At 41.0% G+C, this 21,538-nt stretch overlaps 1 protein-coding gene across 1 annotated transcript in view; it reads left to right on the top strand.

The window, feature by feature from the left end:
• The window catches only part of NCAPG (non-SMC condensin I complex subunit G), a 1,684,114-nt gene that overhangs the window by 1,597,091 nt on the left and 65,485 nt on the right, over positions 1-21,538 (top strand). The window contains exon 16 of the mRNA XM_044063449.1: positions 20,518-20,644. Coding sequence (XP_043919384.1) covers positions 20,518-20,644 — 127 coding nt within the window. The remainder of the gene's footprint in view (positions 1-20,517; positions 20,645-21,538) is intronic.

Below are 21,538 nucleotides of genomic sequence, written 5' to 3'. Positions count from 1 at the left end.
TTTTCATCTCCTCATAAAAATGGGTACTGCTGAAAATTCATGTGGGGGGTGCATAGTTTATTGCTATCTTTGTTCTATCTTTATAAATTTGATATCCTAAAAAAGACTTGAAACTGTTTTAAGATGTTACACAACACCAAAATGGCCTTTTCTGGGTTTATCCGATGCAAAATACAGCCTGCAAATAAAACTAACTTGAGTACCATACCAGTTATACCCTTGAATTTTTGAGCTTTCTTTGCTTTGCCAATGGCTTCAGATATAAAGCGGAAATAGGAAATCCCTGCCTGGTTCTTTAGTTCATACACATCTTGTGGAAGAATAACCCTCCCAACTTAATTCTTGTTTCTGACCCTCATCTATACTCCCAATTAACCATACTGTTCTAACAGAGGATGCAAATGCTTACATTGTCCTACTCATACAAATTTTAGCAGATTTTGTCAAATGCTTTCTTTGCATGAAGACCCATCAACAAAAGCAACATATTCTTAGATTTTGCTTCTGTCTGCATCATTGACTGTTAATGTTTAATATTTGCCAGCTTTCTTCCAAGATGCTGATACATCACACACACACACACACACACACACACACACACACACACATTTTAAAATGCGGTTAAATAAAACATTCCACATCTTTACCGCTGTCTTCCTTCCAAACTTCCATAAGAACACTTCTTGAAGACTTGCCAGCTGATAGATCATGCATCAATTTTTCTCTCATCTCTTCCTATCTTGGCTATTAATTGTTGAGCCTCCATTTCTTCAAACTTTGGCATAAGTAAGTCTTTCAAGAATATTTCTGTTGTGTTTTATTTCCACATTCATCTGCTTTATACAAAGTTTCATAAAATTTTTGAAAAATTTCTAATAGCCATATAGGATCTCTGGTTATTTTTCTTAGCCTTTCTTCTTTCTGTTGCCTATGTTAAACACTCATGCATATTATCCAAATAGTGATTTTTCCTTTAGCGTTCTGTAGTCGCTCCTCTTGTATTATGAGATTCCCTTTATTGTGCAATCCTTTATGTTTACCAACCCCTCTAAATAAATCCTATTACTTGCCAATCTGTCTCTAATTTCTGTTGTATTTTTTTTAGAGACCCATTTTCATTATATCCCACTCATTAGCTATCCCTTCTGAAGAAGTTTGTCTTCCCTAGTAACTGAAATTGTTTCACTGCTCTTTCTTTAAATGTCCGCCTTTCTACCAGATACGTCAGAAAGCACATAGTATCTTTACTTATTTGCCCTGCATCTTTTATCTTGGCTTTTTATGGGTGCATGGCCTGGATTATATTTTGGATAAGTGACAAAAGAAATGCACTTGCTCCTGAGAAATGTAATTTCTATCCATTCTAGCCCAGTCATTGGGGACAAATATATGTTCCTGCTACTGAATTCACATCTTCCATTCCAAATATTGTCATATTTATTCAGAAATCAACCTTTTTATGCTGTGTTTTACTTTCTAGAGCCCTCCAATACATTCTCACTTTTACAAGCAAAGTTCCAGTCCCTAACCATAAATCCCTTTTAAAAGCTGATTTCTTTAAAAATTATCTCTAAGCTTCATAATAGCAGTTATAGGTGGAGTATAATTACATGCCGGTCAGACCTCCCAACCGTCCCGAATTATCCATTTTTGCCGAGTTTTGGGGTCAAAAAATGGGGTGCTGCGATTCCCGAGTGGCACCCCTTCATTTCCCATTTTCCCAGCGTTTTTTTTTTTTTGTCCTGCATTTTGCTGACGTCACCACGCATGCGCGATGACGTCAGCTCCATCAGCCTGTCGGAATACAGCACTCACGTACGTTGTGCATGCATTTCCAGTGTGTTTTTCAATGCACATCAGCAGGAAGGAAGTAACTACTGCTTTTCTAAATGGATCTGGCTGCCTGCGAGGAGACGACACTTATAAATGGATTATTATGGGAATCTGCGAGCGCCGAGCGGTACGGACAAGTTCAGGTAAGATGTGTGTGTGTGTAAAAAAAAAAAAAAAAACAGAAAACTCTCATCAAAAACATTAAATTATTGGTGCTCCTATATAATACCTTGAGGGAATTGTTCCTTGATCAGAACTTTCATTTTTAAGCCGAGCGAGCCGAATATTGCAATAACCCTTTCTCTAGCTTCTTTTGTTGGCAGCTTTAAGTAGAAATAGTACTTTGCATCTGGCAAGTTAACCTGAATATTTAACCAAAAGATTTGCTCCCCTGCATTATGAATTTAAATGAAAATCTTTGAACAGTTTTGTTTCATCTGTGCCCCTCCTCAAAGAAGTCAAACATTGATTTTCCAATATACAAGATGTAACTTGTAACACACGTTCTGCCAAAAAATACCCTCTGTCTTAGTGGGGAGATATCATGTCACTTTAGAATGTTTTGCAACTACTTAATTCTTATAAAGAAAATAGTTTATATTGCATAAAAATATAAGGCTTGAGGGAGTAGAATATAGCTTAGTAAGGATTTTGACATTAGTGCTCTTTTGCTTATTTTTTTTTCTTTTGCTGCAGCATATACATTTCCACTTAAACCACATTGAGTTGTCTGAACCAAATGAAGAAAATGCTGATTCATTGTTCCAGTTATGTTAATCCAGTGTCAATACATACACTGTTTCTCTTCCTAAAATTATTTTTTTTCACTTTTTTCATATCTAGTTCTATAATATTCTGCAACTGTAATTTATTTCTAATCCAAAGTAATATCCCAGCAATCCTTTAAGCTTGTAATAAGTCAGCTGCACAAGCCTATGAGTTTTTGTGATACACAAAAAGACCCCCCCACACACACACACACACACACTAATATGTTAAAAGAAATAATCATTAGCAATGGCTGAAATACCTGAACAGTGAACAGAGGAACTAATTGACCGCCCCTGTTGGAAACTTTCTGTACTGTAGTAGCCTGTTCTTATGTCCTTTAACCAGTAGCCGTATCATTGAATCTGAAACCACATCACTGGTAAATCATTTCAAAGTATTGAGAAGTCTCATAGCAGTCATGATTGTGTGCAAGCATTTGATGTTTGTGGCATATAAAAATGAAATGCTCATATTGATTCATAATAAGTTACTAGGCTTTTAAATAAAAGTTACCTAGAAGCCTGAAAACTGTCTTGCCAGTTTTATGCTTGATTCTTTTTATTGGAATCCAGAATGGGTCAAAAAGCTGGCAAAAAATTTTACTTTTTATTTTTAATAGATGTGTATTGCACAATCTGGTGATGCTTTGAGTTACAAATCTGCCTTTAATCTGTGTAACAGATACTTATTCATAGATTTCTAGGTTAGTAATAGGCTAACTGCCCTTGCGAGTCATTTTATTTAAGCCTAGCCAATTATCCCTTGTGAGACTCAAACCCTGCACCTTGTGTTTGTAAGACAACGCCTTAATCATTAGGCCACCCTCTTAACCCCCCAGGGTTAGGTGGTATTAACAAGGTGATGTGTACTGACATGATACTAACGCCATGATAAAATGTAGAAATAGTTCAAAAGAATCTCCCTTGTGAAATGCATTGGACACAAAACATTAATCCATACTTTTGTGCCAGTATGAGCTCCATTGGTTTGGTCGACAGGGATTTTGGTTGACATCTGTGTAACTAGACTGCATTTGGTCAATTATACAGGTAGCTGACAAGTGTGTGAGATCAACAAATCCCCCTGGTATTGCTTTGTTTAGCAGATGTCTATTAATGGTTGTGCGTTGTGCTAAAATGTAAAAATAAAATCCAACTAATCATTGTAGAAGTAAAGCGGTATGCAGACATTAGTGTTTATGGTAAATGGGGCAAAATAACCAGGTAATGGGACATTGGAATGGCTACAGGGGGGGACTCTGGTGCCATATTTTAGTTGTCTGTTCTTCAGTTTGCTTTTGAAAGTTGGTATCCCATAATTCCATTGGAGTGGGTGGGGTTACGTAATTATGTATGCAAATTTTGTTAATCAGCGTACAGATTTGTACCTGTTTTTCATGGGCCTTGTCCAGATTTTTGATATTTCCCGGTTGAGAGGTATGATGCCAGTGTATTCCTACTCCCCTACCAATAATCCTTTATTGCCAAATATACCATTATTTCCTCCCTCTGATTTCCAAGCCCCTCTAGCAAATATTACACATTTTTGTGAATGTTCATCCTGAAATCTTTTGTCAAATCATTTCTGTCCAAATGTCTCGTGTAATATTGCCATCTCCACCTTACTCTTACTAAATTCACTCTCTGCTTTTTGTCTTTGCCTGTAAGGCCACTTGCATTCCATGATAACATGGACAGAGTTAACTGTTAGAGGTTCACAGATGAATACTAGGCTTACTGCCCTGTAGGGGCAGTTTAATCTCATCTTACGGTCAGAAACAAACCTAGTGTCAGTGAGGTGAAGACCTTAACCATAATGCCATACTCACCCCATGACAGAACAGTTACTCCCATCAATATAAATGAGAGTTCCAACTTTTAGCTTACATGCACACACTATTTTGCAATCTGATAATCATATGTAGCCACTGCTGCTTCTCTTCTCCATTTGAATCCATGCCACATTTTTCCAGACTTGATGCTTCAATGGAAGAAAAAAAAAACCTCCCACACACTAAATTATGGTTGCCACCTATCCAGAAATTAAACAGATTGTTTGGTAGTCTGAAAAACACTTTACAAACTCCAGTATTCTGTTTCAAAAAACAAATGGACTGTTAAGAGTTTAACTCGGCAGTTTTTTTTTTTTTTTTAATGGGATTGGGGGAAGCATCACAAACTACAAAAAGGACATTCCTCCTCCTCCAACAGCTATGTCACAAAATGTGTGGGGAGAGGGGAGGAGATGGGCAAGGTTAGGGAGGTGCGAGGGATGTGGCCTTGATCCAGTTTTCCTCTCTCAATTTGCAACAGTCACACAAACTAGGTACATTTTCAAAAAATATTTACCCTTCCCCAATAAAGACAGTTGACCCAAATCAGCATCTGCACCCATACAGCATTGTCTGTTCTGAAATTAAGCTTGCCTGTGCTAAAGTGCATGTTAGTCTGTGTTCCCACTTACACTGATATCTGTTTTCTTATCCTCTGTTCCCTTCCCATTTGTGAAAAATTGCTTGTATGCTTTCAGTAAACAAACTTTTAGCCCTAAGAAAAAGTGCACTCACTACCTTTAAACAAGCTTAGATACTGTTGTAGTAAATGCACTTTCATATTAAGGCTTTTAGGAAGACAGCTTGTATAACCTATTCACTTAGTTTCAAACTTCATTTATTGTTCCTTGAACTGCTTGCCATTGTACCTTTTAAATGTTGATTACACTGTAGCCCCTACAATTCCATTCAATGTTCAGACCTCTTGTAATGAATTACTTGCACCTGCAGACAGTCTCCAAATAAAAGCAGTTACAAGTGAGAGAGAGAAACAAAATTAGTGGCTCTGCAGGTGCATGAAAGAATCGATACATTTCACTCTGAGACCACTGTTCAGACATACCATGATTAATTGCTTGCACATGTAGACCTGTCTTCCACTGAGAAAATGTTGATAATGGAAAAATCACCAACAACTTTGCAAATACAAGAAAACTACAATTGCCATGCCTTTTATCATTTTGTTGCATTTGCAAGTCTAGTTGCTTAAATAAAATACCTTGTCTGATCTAGGTGTCCAACCCTATAATATCTGGGAAACTATACTTTTACATCCCTCAGCCCAAGATCACATCATTATATTAACTTTAGCTTGAATCTTTCTGGCCTGCCTTTCCATGCTATTCTGTAATTCCTGGATACATTAGAACTTAGATAAGGTGCTTCCTTGTTTTAATATCTTAACTGCCAGCACAGCTAGCTGGAATTTCGTAAATTATATGGCATTGGTGAATATCGAAATGGTTTATACAAGATGCTTGTGTTAAATATATTAGAACTGTATGTCATGTGTATATCAAACTGCTCTGTATGGATGTTTCTGTTGAAAAGGTATTTGCAAAGTGTTGCGTTTAAAACAGTGGAAACTAGAATATAGGAGCTTAACTTCAGTCCTGCAAACTTTAGAAACTTATCTGAAATTAAATTACTTTAGGCTACTTAGTAAGAGGCCCATCTGACAGGTGTCAGTGCAGCTAGAGAGAGAGAGTCTGTACTAGGAAGCTTTCTGTATTGTCTTCGGAGTGAGCCAATTACTAGTCTTGAAAGCATGATGCAATGCGATTGTTTTATGACTTCCAGCATCTGCCAAAGATCTGAGCAAAGCCCTTCTCTGTATATTTTTTACAGGTAGGTGTTAAGTAGTGCCAGCTTCAGCAATTGGGGGAGGTTCAGCTGCAAACTAGAAGTCAAATGACAAGAAATGATGTCCTTCTGCAAGCTATCCCAGCAGTCGTATTTTAGATATTTAAGTCTCTTAGTGAGGCAAAGCATTCTGCATTTTGTCTTGGCCCTGACAATAACCATTCACCGTGTCATCTGCCTTGTTCTAATAGTAAGTTACTAGGGGAATAGTACAACTCTTAGAAGCAGTCAGGAATATAGTGAATCTTAGTTTAAACACTTTTCTTTGTGTGAGCCTGTACTGCAATGTTATTTTAAATATTTCCTGTGGTTTTGAACTTGTGAGGTCACTGTAAATATATACTGAGTATTTTTTGTTTTTATTTTTTATTATTTATTATTAAATATATTTAAACCTTTCATTGTGGCTGATCTGTGTAGAGCTATTTAACGTTTGAGAGTACTTTCATATTTATTTGGTGACACTGTGGGGGCCACTCCTAATAGCCTTGCTTTTGGTCAAACTGCCATTTGTATTAATATCACACAGTATATTGAGTACCCTTGGAAGAGCCTTAAAGTGGCTGATGAGTGACTGGTGGCAGTGAAAACTACCTTACAGTTTGGGCAGAAGGGGCATAGCTAGTAAGCCTGTGGCAGCTTTTCCCGTGTGTGTGTATACGTGTATGCGTGTGTCTGTGTGCGCGCGCGCGTGTAAATCAAACCTCACTGTGTGTATGTCAGCTACTTGGGCAGGAACACGAAGCACTGGTTGTACAGAGAAGGTGCTGGAGGTCTTGGCTTGATAACTCAGCTGAGATCTCAACTCTAAAACTGTACCAGTGAGGGAGTCTTATTGAGGATCTGGAGAAAGGGAGAAACCAGTTCCCAGACTGAGTGTGGTTTCTGTGTGTTTATAAGGGAAATTGCACTTCATGCAGAGAGCTGCATCTGGAAATACTATATGTGTACCTGCTATCCTCCCAGTTAATATTCCCCCACTGTTGCCATTGGTGAGGATTGAGGCACTTTAATTACTGGTCCAGTGGTGGACCATCACATTTGGTTGATGATTGAGGCACCTTGATTACTGGTCCAGTGGAGGGGCATCGCATATGGTTGGTAATGGTGGAATCACCACATCAGATACTGTATTGGGGTTCAGTGGTGTGGATATTGAAATCCTGTAGCCAGTAAACAGTGGTCACTAAAGAGGGTATGTGTACTGTCAAGCAGCCACACAGTAGAAATTAAAGTTTCATATCGCAATAGTTTTATTTTTTTGTTAGCATGCTTAGGGAGGGGAGAGCAAGCAAGGATGTCCGAAGAGAATTATGGTAAGATGACGAGGAGCCAGTTGGCTGAGATGTGCCAAGCCAAAGGACTGGTGCATGCAAACCTGACTAAGTTAGAAATGGTTGCAGCCTTAGTCACAGCTGCATCACAGACTAGCAACCAAGAAAGCAACCAGACTGGCCTTGGAGATGTACAACTCAAAAAAAAAAAAAAAGGATAATTCAACTTTGCCTCAGACGACTTAAAAATCTGTCTGGAGTTAGAAACTTGAACTAGAGGCCAAACAGATGGAGTTAGAATCAGCAGAGAGACTGAGACATCTGGAAACTAAGAAAAGGAGATGCTGACTGTTCGCCAGGGTCATGAAGGTACTGGGGAAGGGAATAACCGAACCTCAGAAGCAATAAAGGTAAGTAAATTTCTTCACACTTTACAGAGGGTGATAATTTTGATAGTTTCATTCATATGTTTGAAAGGGTATGTAAACAGTATAATGGTTGTCCAAGGTCTCTGGGTATGGTTCCTGATACCCTTACTCCATGGTAAAGCTGTAACTGCTGTTTCTAAATTGTCTGATACTTATTGCTCAAATTATAATACAGTAAAGAAGTGTTTATTAGAGTGTTTTAAGTTAACACCTGAAGCTTCTAGAAAAAAGTTTTGTGAGCATAGACGCAAGGCAGATGAAAGTGTGTGTGAGTATATTTGAGTGAAACACTTATTTTCGTAGATGGGTGAGTGTGTATTGGGCCATCACTTTTGAAGAGCTTGCAGACCTTTTGGTAAGAACACAAGCCCTTAGCACTTTGCCTGAGGCAGAGAATGTAACACCACAGATGAGTTGGGGGGGAATGGAGACCTATACCTGGCAAGCAGGGCATCACTGCACAGGAAAGTTAAGCCAGTGCAATACATGGGTATAAGGAACCATGGTGAGCAGCCTAAACCTCTCCAACAGAGTCCACCAGTAACAGGGGCAGCCACTAGTTCAGGTACATGGCCTGGATCAAGGGGTTAAGTGTTTTAAATGTAACCAATGGGGCCATGTAGCGTATAGATGTCCACGGAGGCAAGGTGAGGAACAAAAGGTAGGGGAGCCAGCAAGTGGGAATGACAGCGGTAAGTTGTCTGGAGACAATAAGGGTACCAGCTACCTAACAGCCTACTGCTACGAGAGAGACAGTCTCTGTCCTAACCATTGTGAAGCCTTCAGTGGTTAAAGAGGAGCACTACTTGCTTGGACAGTCTACTCCAGTCAGAGCTTTAGGAGGGACCCCATCCCAAATACCTTTGGCTAGGGCTCACCTTTACTGGGAGGATGGAAAAGAAGCGAGCAAGTAGGTGTGTTTGAGGCTATCCCTGCAGATGTACTGATAAGGAATGATTTTGATAATACAGTACCTTGTGTGCATGCAGTTACACACAGATAAGCTTGGAAACAGGCATGTGGGTCTAGTAGCCTAGGGGGGGACCCAGACAGAACGCACACTTAAAGCCAGGACTGGTGAGGTGGTTACTTCAGGGAGGGAGCTACCCTGTAGCAGTGAGACTGAAGGCGAGCCACAGCTGCTGGTGGATACTGATGCTCCCTTGGACAGAATGACTGCAAGGGCAGAGGTAAGTGGTAGCACCCAGGCTGACAGTGAGGCACAGCTGTCAGAGGATACCAGACTTCTGTGAAAGGAGAGCTGGGAAGGTTTACAAAGAGAAAGCTGAGACAGGCTTAGCTCTCAGACCCTACATTACAAGGCTTGAGGGAGGTACCCAAGGAGGCGCCTGATTCTCCAGGAAAAGAGGAATCTGTATACTGGGACAAAGGGTTACTGTATAGAGAGTGGACCGCTGAGAGGGGGCTAGAGGGTGAGAAAATACAGCAGTTGGTAGTACCCAGAGCCTACCATCTGGCACTTCTAACCATAGCCCATGACATTCGCTTTTCACGTCTTATGGGCATAAAGCATACCAAGAGACGTATTATGTAGAACTTTTATTGGCCTGGGATTTCCAGGGATGTAAAGTAGGTGTCTGTGAGGATATCCCTGTCCTGTCAGACAACAAGCTGCAGGCAGCTTGAGATGGACCCTTCAAAATGGCAAGGGAGGTCAGTGATAACTGCATGGTAGAACTGCTAGGCAAGAGGCAGGGGCAAAAGCTGTACCACGTTAACACTGAGAAGGCTTCCAGCCTACGTAGGTAGAATTTTGTAAATTATTCTATGTCCTTGTAAATATTAATATGACCCACAGGCTTGTTCGACAAATGTAAGAAAACTGTTATGTTCTGAGCTTCAAAAATGTAACCACAGTGCGCCCTGCTGAAAGAAAGTGGATGAGTAAAGAATTTTTCAACTTTGTGAGATCTCGAGCTAGGAGACGGGATATCTGCAGCTGTAAATTTCTATTGTCCTAAGACAGAGATAATTACTTGGTTTCACACGTAAAGTGGCTTTTATTGTTGTGACTCCCTGGCAGCTGCTGATCATAAAGATGTGTTAAATTTTGAGTTCTGTTAGCCTGGGAACTTAAGTACAGGTGACAAGAATGATGTAATCTGAAATGATGCAGCAGTGATGTGTATTATCAATTTGACTATCTGAGAGAAAGAGATTGCATTTTGTATTTTTCTCTGAATCTGTCAACTCACCAATACTTGCTTTTCTCTAAGTAAAGTTATTTTAGAACAGTGATTTCTCTTAGAGATAGAAATACAGTAAGATTAGTCTAGCTGTTTTCTATATTTGTCAGACTATCCTACAGTGTTTTAAAGTATTTCCTGTGTTATCTGAACTCTCTATTGTCACTGTGTTGAATCATTGAGTATTGTCTTGTGTTATTTGTTATTAAATATTTTAAACCTTTTAAATGTGGCTCTTTTGTGTAGAGATAGTTTAAGCTCTTACAGTACTTGCATGTATTTGGTGATACTGTACAAGCCACTCTAGAATAGCCTTGCTGTTGTTCACACTGTTTGGATAATAGTAACATTACACAGTAGAATTGGTCACCCTTTGTTAAGGGCCTTTAGAGTAGCTGATAAGTGTAGGTGGTACTTCCGTATAGTCTGGGCAGAAGGAGGCATAGCTGGAGAACCTGTGCCAGCCTTCCCCAGAACTGTGTGTGTATAAACCAAATCTCAAAATGTGTCCGCTACTTGGGCAGGGACACGAAGCACTGGTTGGACAGAGAGGATAAGTGGAGGTTTTGGCTTGACTACTCGCTTGAAATCTGAACCCTGTAGCTGTGCCATTGGGGGGTCTTACTGGGGATCTGGAGAGAAAGGGAGAAACCAGCCCCAGACTGACTGTGATCTCTGTGTGCTCTTAAGGGAAATTGTACTTTACTGTGTGTGTACTTGTTATCTTCCCAATATGGACTCCCCTCACTGGTGCTAGTGTTGAGGATCGAGGCTCCCGGATTACTGGGCCAGTGCAGGGCATCACAAACCCTGAAACCTTACCATGATAGGGAGACCCTGGCACGAAATATTTGCAGTAGAAGGCAAGAAGAATCTAATGGGGAGCTATGGCTACAGGGAGCCAGCCAACAAAATACCAAATTACTGTGGTGGACTCTAGGGTTGCAGACGTGTGATATGACAGTGCAGCACCACAGTGGAGTTAGCAACACCAATGCAGATAAGCTCTCAAGACAGGGTATGGGGTATTGTATTCTCAGGCTCATCCTTGTTAAGCAAAGTTTCTTAAGGGTGACTTTAAAAACTAGCTTGAGTCTTCGAAGAGGGAAGAAGTGTGACAAAAGGAGATACTGCCAGCACAGCTAGCTGGAATTTTGTAAATAATATATCAAAATGATTTATGCACGGTGCTTGAGTACAAATGTATTAGAACTGTATGTCGTGTATATCAAGCTGCTCTGTACAGATTATTGTGTTGAAAAGGTATTTGCAAAGTGCTGTTAAAATTTATCCACAATGTGTCCTACTGGAAGAGAACAGAAATGTACCTGCACTGTAACTTTTTAAATGTATATATTTTATCAGTGGAAACTGGAATACAGGAGGTTAACTTCAGTCCAGCAAACTGTAGAAAAGTATCTGAAATTAAATTACTTTATAGGCTACACAGTAAGAGGCTAATCTGACAGGTGTCAATGCAGCTAAAGACACAGACTCTGCACTAGTAATCTTTTTGTATTGTCTTTGTAGTGAACTAAATACTAGTCTTGAAAGCATGAATGAATGCAATCATTTTATGACTTCCAGCATCTGCCAAAGATCTGAGCAAGCGCTTGTCTGTATATTTATACCGGTAGGTGCTAAGTAATGCCAGCTTCAGCAATAGGGGGGATTCACCTCTGGGAACTAGAAGTCAGATGACAAGTGATGTTATTCTGCAAGCTATCCCAGCAGTAATATTTTAGATTTTAATTTGAGAAGTCTTAGTGAGACAAAGCATTCTGCATTTTGTCTTGGACCTGACAACAAAAACCCATTCACCATGTCATTTGCCTTGTTTTAATAGTAAGTTACTAGGGAATAGTACAATTCTCTTGCAAACAGACATGAATATAGTTAATCTTAGTTTAGATATTTTTATTTTTATGTGAGCCTGTACTGCAGTGTTTTAAATATTGTGGTTTTGAACTCTGATGTCACTGTGAATACGTACTAAGTATTTTCTTGTTCTTTTATTTATTATTAAATATATTTAAGCCTTTCATTGTAGCTGATCTTTGTAGGGCTATTTAAGTTTTGAGAGTATTTGCATATGTATTTAGTGAAAATGTGTGGGCCACTCCTAACAAGCTTGCTCTTGGTCAAACTACCATTTGTATATTGGGTACCCCTGGAAGAGCCTTAAAGTAGCTGATAAGGAGTGACTCGTGGCAGTGAAAACTACCTTGTAGTCTGGGCAGAGGTGGGCATAGATAAACCTGTGCCAGCCTTTCCCGGGGGGGGGGGGTGTATGCCAAACCTCAGAGTGTTATGTTAGCTATTTGGGCAGGGACACTAAGCACTGGTTGGACAGAGAGGATGCTGGAGGTCTTGGCTTGATCACTCACCTAAGATCTCAACTCTTGAGCTGTGCCAGTGGGTAGTCCTATTGGGGATCTGGAGAAACCAACCCCAGACTGACTGGTCTCTGCGTGCTCTTTAGAGAAATTGCACTTGGTGCAGAGAGCTGCATCTTGAAATACTGTGTGTACCTGTTATCCTCCCAGTGAATGTTCCCCCACTGATCTTCATCGTGTTTCACTGTTGCAGTCATTACACTTGGTGGGTTATTCTGCTGGCAGGCTACCCGCAGTCGGCCTGAATTCCAAAGTCCTGGTCCTGCGTCGGTTGCTGTTGCCTCTTCCCTGACGTCAGTGCGCCAGGGGTATAAAAGATGCAGCCGATGCCATTTTCTTCAGTCTTTCTTGCCGCGCTGTGCCCAAAGCAAAAGCAGTTCACAAGTGCCGGTCGGCCGACTCCTGGGATTTTCAAAACCGAATTTCAGATCCGCAGTCTTCATTAAAAGATAAGTACCCCGTTGGGGAAACTTTTTTCTTGCTCCAGACCGAAGTCAGAAAAGTTAACAGTTGTATTTCCTGTGGGAAGCAAATATCTCTCAAGGATTTTAATTCTTACTGTATTCCTTGCCTAGGCCCTGACCACGACGTTGCTAGCTGTCGGTTTTGTGCTAGATTTATCCAACGCACTATTAAGCGTCTGTGATTTTGCCTTTCGTTACTTTGGCCGAAGATTTAATTATTTAATGCCGTCGGAACAGCCGACGACTGGAGTTTATATAAAGCGCAAGGAAAAGGACAGGCATCCGAGGTCCAAAATTGACGAGGCCTCCGCTAGGCCAGTTGCCGGTTCTCAGTGAGGCGTTTTCGCAGCCCCTGACGCCCGCTACCTCAGAGCCACAGGCCGCTTCCGACTCCCACGTGGAGCCGACTAGGCCTCTGGATACTCAAGGTATTGGACACTCGGAAACTATTCCCTCAGATGGGTCCAGAGCCGCTGAGCAGGCATCGGCTTCTGAGGGTGTTTTCAGACCTACACAGTTATATGTAAAGCCAACCTCAGCTTTAAAGGCAAAGACAAAAGCAGCTCTAAAGACAAAGAAACAAGTACAGCATTCTCCTGCACAGACTTCCATGCCTAAAAAACAGATGCTTAAAATGGCCGAAGACCTAATTACTTTGATCAGGGGTTCCCATCACCTTCCTTATAAGAGGCCTAGGCAAGAGACAGAATATGAATCTTCAGATCAGGTTTCCATTTCCTCTGACTCCTCTTCTGAACAGGGATGCTCCCTTCCCCCCTATGAGGATTCTGATGCTGAAGAGTCTATTCCTTCAGCCTCTCCTCCTGAGGATTATTCTTTTGGGGAAACCCTTCATACTATGAGGGAGTACTTTCACTGGGAGAGCCAAGATTACTCAGAATCTAAGAAAAGGCTCAGAGACTTTCTCTTACTACCTCAGCACAGACCTCTTGCTATTCCACCTGTTCTAGACATAGTAGATGATGTATTTTCAGAGTCCAGCCTGTCTCCTGACTCTCTACCCCCTGCACCGATTAAGCCAGACAGATACTACAGGGTTCCAGATTCCCACAAATTTCTATATAAAAACCCTGCTGCTGACCCAGAAACTATATCTCCGGGTCCCAAAGGGGTCAAGGCTTCCACTGTAAAAAAAAAAAAAAAAAAAAAAAAAAAACCTGTCCCCTCTTCTAGGGCACTGGACATATGGGGGAAAAAGTTTACACTTCTGCTACCTTGGCTGTAAGGGCTTTAAATTGTCAGTTTCATATGCTTAAATATCAGCAATATTTAATGTCACTGCTAAAACAGAAAATGTTGACAAATTCTGGATGTCCAGATAACAAGGAAATGCAGGATTTATTGCATGCAGCTGAACAAGTGGGAAAGCATACTTTGCAATGTGGTTTTGATTCACTGGAGGCCTCTTGCATGGCCGCTGTTACGGGTACTGTCATTAGAAGGCATGCTTGGTTAAAGGAACAAAATCTGCCTTATCATGTTAAAGCAAAATTATTGGATGCTCCTTTACAGTATGATACATTGGTGTTAAGGCAGAAGAGGTGTTGAAGAAAATGGAGGATAAAGCGAAATCTATGCAGACAGTTAAGGATTTCTTACAGGTACAACCACCCAGATTTAGCAGGAACTCGCCTTCAAAGAATTGGTCCTTTCCAGTGTCAGACAGGCCACAAAGAGGCAGATACAGATGCCCTAGAGGCAGATCCCAGCCCCAAGGCTCATACAGGCCTAAACAATGGGGTGCTTCTACCTCCAAAAGCAGAGAAGACAAATCACAGCCATATAGAAAACAGTCCTAATGACTTTCCTCTGCCGCAGCCCCCTTAGGGGGAAAACTAGTACTTTTTTCACAAAATTGGCATATAATCACCCAGGACAAAAGGGTCTTGAATATAGTGTCTCAGGGCTTACAGGTTCCACTTTCACACCCTGCCAAAGGCAAAAGGTATGCCAGACCTGCCACAACATCAATGGGCAGAGGCACAAAAGCAAGTTACACCCCTCATGGACATGAGGGCCATTCAGCGAGTACCACAGCAAGAGCAGGGACAAGGATTTTACTCAAGACTATTCCTGGTACCCAGAAAGGACAAAGCCCTGGAGACCAATACTGGACCTGTCTATTCTAAACACTTTTCTGGACGTTCCAAAATTCAAAATGTTGACTCTGCAGCAGCTTCTGCCCATGCTGCGCAAGAAGGCTTGGCTTGTAACTTTGGACCTAAAAGAGGCATATCTGCATGTCCCAGTCAGACAGTCTTGCAGACTATACCTCAGATTCATAGCTGGATCAATGCACTATCAATTCTCTGCACTGCCCTTTGGCTTATCTACTGCGCCCAGGGTCTTCACAAAATGCCTGGCACCAGTAATTGCTTTCTGCAGACAAAGGGGAATTCAAATATACCCTTACTTAGACGATTACCTTATTCAAGCAGAGAACAAAGACATTCTACTGAGTCATCTGGCGTTTGTAAAAAAGATTACTACTTTGCCTAGGGTACACGGTAAACGAAAAGAAAGCAAAACTAGTACCCTCTCAAGAGATAATATTCCTGGGTGCAAGCTTAAATATAACTGCCTAGATGGCTTCTCACGCCAGACAAAGGCAATTGACTTCTTACTTCGAAATGTTGGCAACAAAGACCCAGTTATCTGCAAGAAAAATTCTGCAGGCTTTGGGCTTCATGGCATTCTGCATTCTACTAATTCCATATGTAAGACTGCATATGAGGAAACTACAGTGGTATCTAAAAAGTGCTTGGACTCTGCATTGACACAGCCTGGGAACATTAATTACCCTCATTCCCTGCCTGCAACAGGAGTTTTGATGGTGGGCACAGGCCTGTCACCACAACAAGGGACAGCCATTCACACTACCCACGGCCAGGCAGACACTAACAACAGATGCATCAGATTATGCCTGGGGGGCCCACATGGCAGGAAAATGTATTCAGGGAACATGGCTAGCAAGCCAAATGCATCTTCATATCAATCAAAAAGAGATGTTAGCTGTTCAGAATGCCCTGACAGCCTTCAAGGATCTACTTCATCCAGAACAACTGCTGGTAAGGACGGACAATACTACAGTCATGAGGTACATAAACAAACAGGGAGGCACACATTCCTACCCCCTCTGCAGACAAGCCATGACTTTGTGGAACACTGCATTGACTTATCAAGTACACCTGCAAGCACAATTCCTGCCAGGAAAGACAAATACTCTGGCAGACGAACTAAGCAGAAATCTCAAGGATCCTCACGAGTGGAAACTAGATCCACAAATCTTCAGCATGATAACAAGGAAATGGGGATGCCCAGACATAGATCTATTTGCCTCCCCGCACAACTGCCAACTACAGAGATTCTGCACAAGGACTCATCACAAACAAGCATGGAAAGTGGATGCCCTATCATTCACCTGGAAAACCCTTACAGTATATGCCTTTCCTCCACTGCCTTTCCTCCCCAAGGTTCTCCTAAAGGTCAGACAAGAGAAGCCAAAAATGATACTGATTGCACCAGACTGGCCACGCCAGCACTGGTACCCAATCGTAAAGAGCTTGTCTCAAGGCCCAGCCTGGACATTACCCCAAATTTCTCATTTGCTGACCCAACAAAACAATCGGATCCTGCACAGCCAACTCAGAACCCTAAATCTGGCTGCATGGCTGATAATGTAACCATTCAGAACACACCTCTTTCTAAAGCAGTTATAGATGTTATTTTGGAGGCCAGGAGGCCCAGCACCAGAAAATCTCATACAGAAAAATGAAAGAGATTCTGTGCTTGGAACCAGGCACATGGAATGGACACGCTTGTACCAAATATTCCTCAGATTTTACAATACCTAACTGAGATGCTGGACAAAGGCCATTCCTTCTCATCAATTAAGATCCATGCCTCTGCCATTTCAGCTCATTACAATACGGATCCACCTATTTTTTCACATCCACTGCTAAGGCAGTACCTCAGAGTGGCCAAAAACATAAGACCTCCAAGGAGAGCTCCAACACCTACATGGGACCTTAATTTTGTCTTGGAAAATCTCACACTGCCTCCTTTTGAGCCAGCCAATACAGCTGAGATAAAATACTTATCATGGAAAACAGCTCTGCTCCTAACAATAACATCCGCAAGAAGAGTCTCAGAGTTACAGGCACTAATGGCTGTGGAACCTTTTATTATTTTCCATCCGGACAGGGTTTCTCCAAGGACAAACCCAACATTTATGCCTAAGGTAGTGTCCAGTGTGGCTCTTAACCAAACCATTCATTTGCCTACCTTTTATCCAAACCCACAGAATAAGGGGGAGAGACCTCTGTATTCTTTGGACATGCACAGACAGCTGCGCTTCTACTTGGACAAAACTAAAGCCTTCAGAAAGACTGAGCAACTCTTAGTGGTATATGCTGCAGGATCACAAGGAAAAGCTATTTCAAAGCAAACTATTTCAAAATGGATAGGCCACTGCATTCATTTCTGCTATTCACAACATGGCAAATCATTGCCTAAGGGCATTAGGCCGCATTCAACAAGAGCAGCAGCCTTCCTCAGAGGAGTACCAACCAAGGACATTTTGGAGGCCGCAACTTGGACTTCAGTGCGCACATTTACAAAGCACTACCACTTACCTCTTTACTCTAAATCCAGAGCAGGCTTCGCCACTGCAGTTTTGCAGGGCCTCATAGCCACTCCTAATTCTATCTAGGCCCAGCCACCCAACCTCAGCTTTGGGATTCAACCCAAGTATAATGACTGCAACAGTGAAACACGATGAACATAGTACAGTTGTGTACCTACCATGTAGATGTTCAATTGTATTCACTGTTGCAGTCCAGGTTACCCTCCCTCCACCCCCCTTTCATTGCTGGGACTTATCTGTACTTCTCTATTCTATACAACCTATGTGGTGTATTTGCTTGTAGATGAAGGTAATGTTTGTTAGTGCATGCTTTTTTATGAGCAGAATTTTTAGCCTACCCTTTTGGGGGCACCTGACATCTGGGGCAAGAAAAGCTGAAGAAAATGGTGTCAGCTGCATCTTTTATACCCCTGGCGCACTGACGTCAGGTAAGAGGCGACAGCAACCGACGCAGGACCAGGACTTTGGAATTCAGGCCGACTGCCCGACTGCGGGTAGCCTGCCAGCAGGATAACCCAAGTGTAATGACTGCAACAGTGAATACACTCGAACATCTACATTTATGGTAGGTACACAACTGTACTTTGCTGGTAGTGAGGATTGAGGCTTCCTTGATTGCTGGTCCATTGGAGGGTCGTCACAACATGTACTGCAGTTGCTGATAAGACTCTCCCATTTCAAATTTAAAATTCTTCTGAGTCCACTCTGTACAAAACTTCTTTGCAATATAACTTGGCAACGTACACATCGGGTTTTTATGCAAATATTAAAAAAAAAAACAAGTTTCTACTACACTACAGTTCCTACACTGACTTTCTAAACATTAAGAACATAGCATGGTATGTTGTTGTTGTTTGTCTTTCGGCTTTTCCCGGTAAGGGGTCGCCACAGCAGAACTCCGGTCCACTAATGATTGGCAGATTTTTACGAAAAGCTGAGGTGCCAGCTCGACGCCCAACCTTCAATGAAGGCACGTCCATTTACGCACGCATGTCTTTCAAACGCTACCCAACCTCTGGGAGGACATGCAGACTCCACAGAGAAGGCACTCCCAAGCCCAGCCGAGAATCAAACGGGCGAACTTCTTGCTGTGAGGTAACGCTACCGCTGTATATGCTTCACAAATGACCCACCAATTTAACAGTCAATAAAATTCCCAGTCTTTCTCTACTCCTTCTTGCAAAGCTATATTTCACATGATTAATTCTATGCACACAATGGGAATCATGCTTTACAGTCTCCATTCATTAATTTCACAGTGCTGATCATCTTGTTGCTAATCTCTGTCTACTAAAATACAGTCTGTGGTTCGTCTATGATACTCTGATTTTTCTAATTAGTTCCTTGGCTTTTTTCTGTCGCTCAGTCATTTTCCTTTGGAACAATGGGGAAAGGTTTCACCTCTCTCTAAGTTTTTATTTTCAGGAGAATTAGAAGCAGTCATCTGCTTGCTCAGTCTGTTAGTAGACTTATTTCCTTTCCCCGTTATCTTGTTCTGCATTCAAAAATGTCCATCCTCCATATAAAGTATAAAGCTGGATGTTACAGCTTGAATCTAACACCTACCTCTGGATATCCCCTGATTTGCTGGGATCTTCTTTTCTGGCTGGTGTACAGTGAATTATCATTTTTCTACAAACACTTTTTTTGTTGTTTTTAACTCCAGCATTTTGGTATTTGACTTTATGTATGCCTTGAATGTTTCCTTTTTTAAACACATTTGAGTTCATTTGATTAATTTTTTTCCTCTAAATTGCAGGAAGCTACATCTTGTATCAAAGCTGAGAACTGAACAGCTGCAAGATTCTTCCCAAAGTTTTTTCTACTGATTTTCTGCTTGACTTTCTCTTACTTTCTCCACATTTCTTTGCTGGCAATTCAGACAGTGTAATTACTAGGCAGTAGCTGAATTTTAACCATATTGATATTTTTACTGTTTTTTTTTTCACAATTTGTTTTCACATTGGGAGAGCTGTAATCGACCTTTTGATCAGTATGCAGCCAACTTGGAAGTCCGCTTAGAAATGCTGTTAAATTTTCGTTGGTGGAAAAACCCGTTCATAGGATACATCAAAGAAGATTCCCAGATACATCTGGTGGTAAAGTCAGAATGCTGCTGTTACAGCTTTCCTTCAAAGAGTTGAGTATGGAGCCTGCCAGCTGTGATTTTATAGCAGATTATTCAGTGTCCAGGGCAAGACCTAGCAGAAAAAGTTAGATCAGAAGGGATAGAGGTTTTAGAGAAGACGTTGGATTTGTCTTGTTTTGCATGGTGAATAAACCCAGTTGTCAACTGTTATGCAAATGAATTCTCCCATGAAGTCCTGCTAAGCGTATCTCACATAGTTATACTTCCTTACCTCATGTCCTTTGGGGATTTTAACCAAATATGTCCCCTTAACCTTTTAAATTTAAACTTGCTTTTTGTGACAGCCTGCTCTTAATGGCAGCTTCTGATGTTTTTCTAGTTTTGTGAATGAAAACTGGTAAGTACTCCCAGAATACCATCATATTAAACCTAGGCATCTCCTATTTGCAGCTATGGATGGAAATATGGCTTCTGGTAATGGTGAACACTAAGAAAGGTGCATTGGACATCTAGCAAATTGTCAGTATGAGTATTGTGCATGTTATAGGGACCTCTCAAATAGCTGCTGTTAGACTTGAACACTTACATTTTTCCTACTGACCACATTCCCTTGTATAAACATTGCAAGTACTTTATAACAATGTAATGTCAGCATATTATGTAATTTGATGTTGTATCCTTGATTTTTTTAATAGGAGATAAAGGACAAGGTGTGTCGAAATGCTCTAGAAAAAGCCAAGAACCTGTTAATTGGAGAACATAATAAAGAAAATTTTCAAGCTGGTGATCACTCAGTAGAACAGAACTGTGAAAATGTGGCAGGTAAAACTCTCTCAAAGTGCTGATTAACTTCAAACACCAAAACACAGTATCGGAGTTGTCTAAACCAAGAAACTGAATGTTGAATTATTCGGGGGGGGGGGGGGTTCCATGGAAAATGCATTAGATCACCCCTGCTCCAACATCCCCAGACTAAATATAGTGTCTCAATGTTTGTTAGATAATTGCAGAAAAAGAGCGATACATTGTGATTTTAAAACTGAATCGTAGAGGTGTGGGAGCGAAGCCCCATCCCCCTGACACACATTGTCAAGTTTTTTTTTCCTTTTTTGCTATTTTCATCTGTTTGCTTTTATTTCGCAATGTTTCAACATTGTAATATATTGTATTCTGATTTCTTTATTTTGATAATTCAGTACTGTGGATTTAATTTAAGATGTTTTGTTTTTCCTTTGTCTAAACTGAGTGCCCTGTCACAATCAGTGTTACTGAAATGCTAGTCTTTTTCAGGGAGGGCCATTGTGACAGTAAATCAGTGTTTGGGTTTAACTTTGTGCCTTTCTTTCACAAAGTGTTTACCTTCTTATAAAAATCTTTATGAAAGCCTGTGCTGGTTTTGTGCCAACTTACAATGGAATTCTGTTTGAGCTGCAAGATATTGATATATAGCCAGTTTTGCTAATAACTTTCAGGTTTTGTGTCCAGTATCAATAACTTCTCTTCCCACATCAGTTGTGTGTGTGTGTGTGTGTGTGTGTGTGTGTGTGTGTGTGTGTAATTGTGCATAGTAGTTTTTACTTGTTAGATGTGCATAAAATGTGCTATTCTTGTGGTAGGCCATTGTCGTTTGTGGTCACCTAAGTAACTGTTTTTTCACTTTTATCTTTCAACTTTATTTAAGATGAATGCAAGGAAACTCTAAAATAGGTGAAAAAT

The sequence above is a fragment of the Protopterus annectens genome, chromosome 2.part1 (genome assembly GCF_019279795.1).
Source record: "Protopterus annectens isolate FY-2018-M chromosome 2.part1, PAN1.0, whole genome shotgun sequence".
NCBI classification, from domain to species: domain Eukaryota; kingdom Metazoa; phylum Chordata; order Ceratodontiformes; family Protopteridae; genus Protopterus; species Protopterus annectens.
The sequence above is the reverse complement of the archived record's forward strand: the minus strand, read 5'-3'. Positions and strand labels throughout refer to the sequence as shown.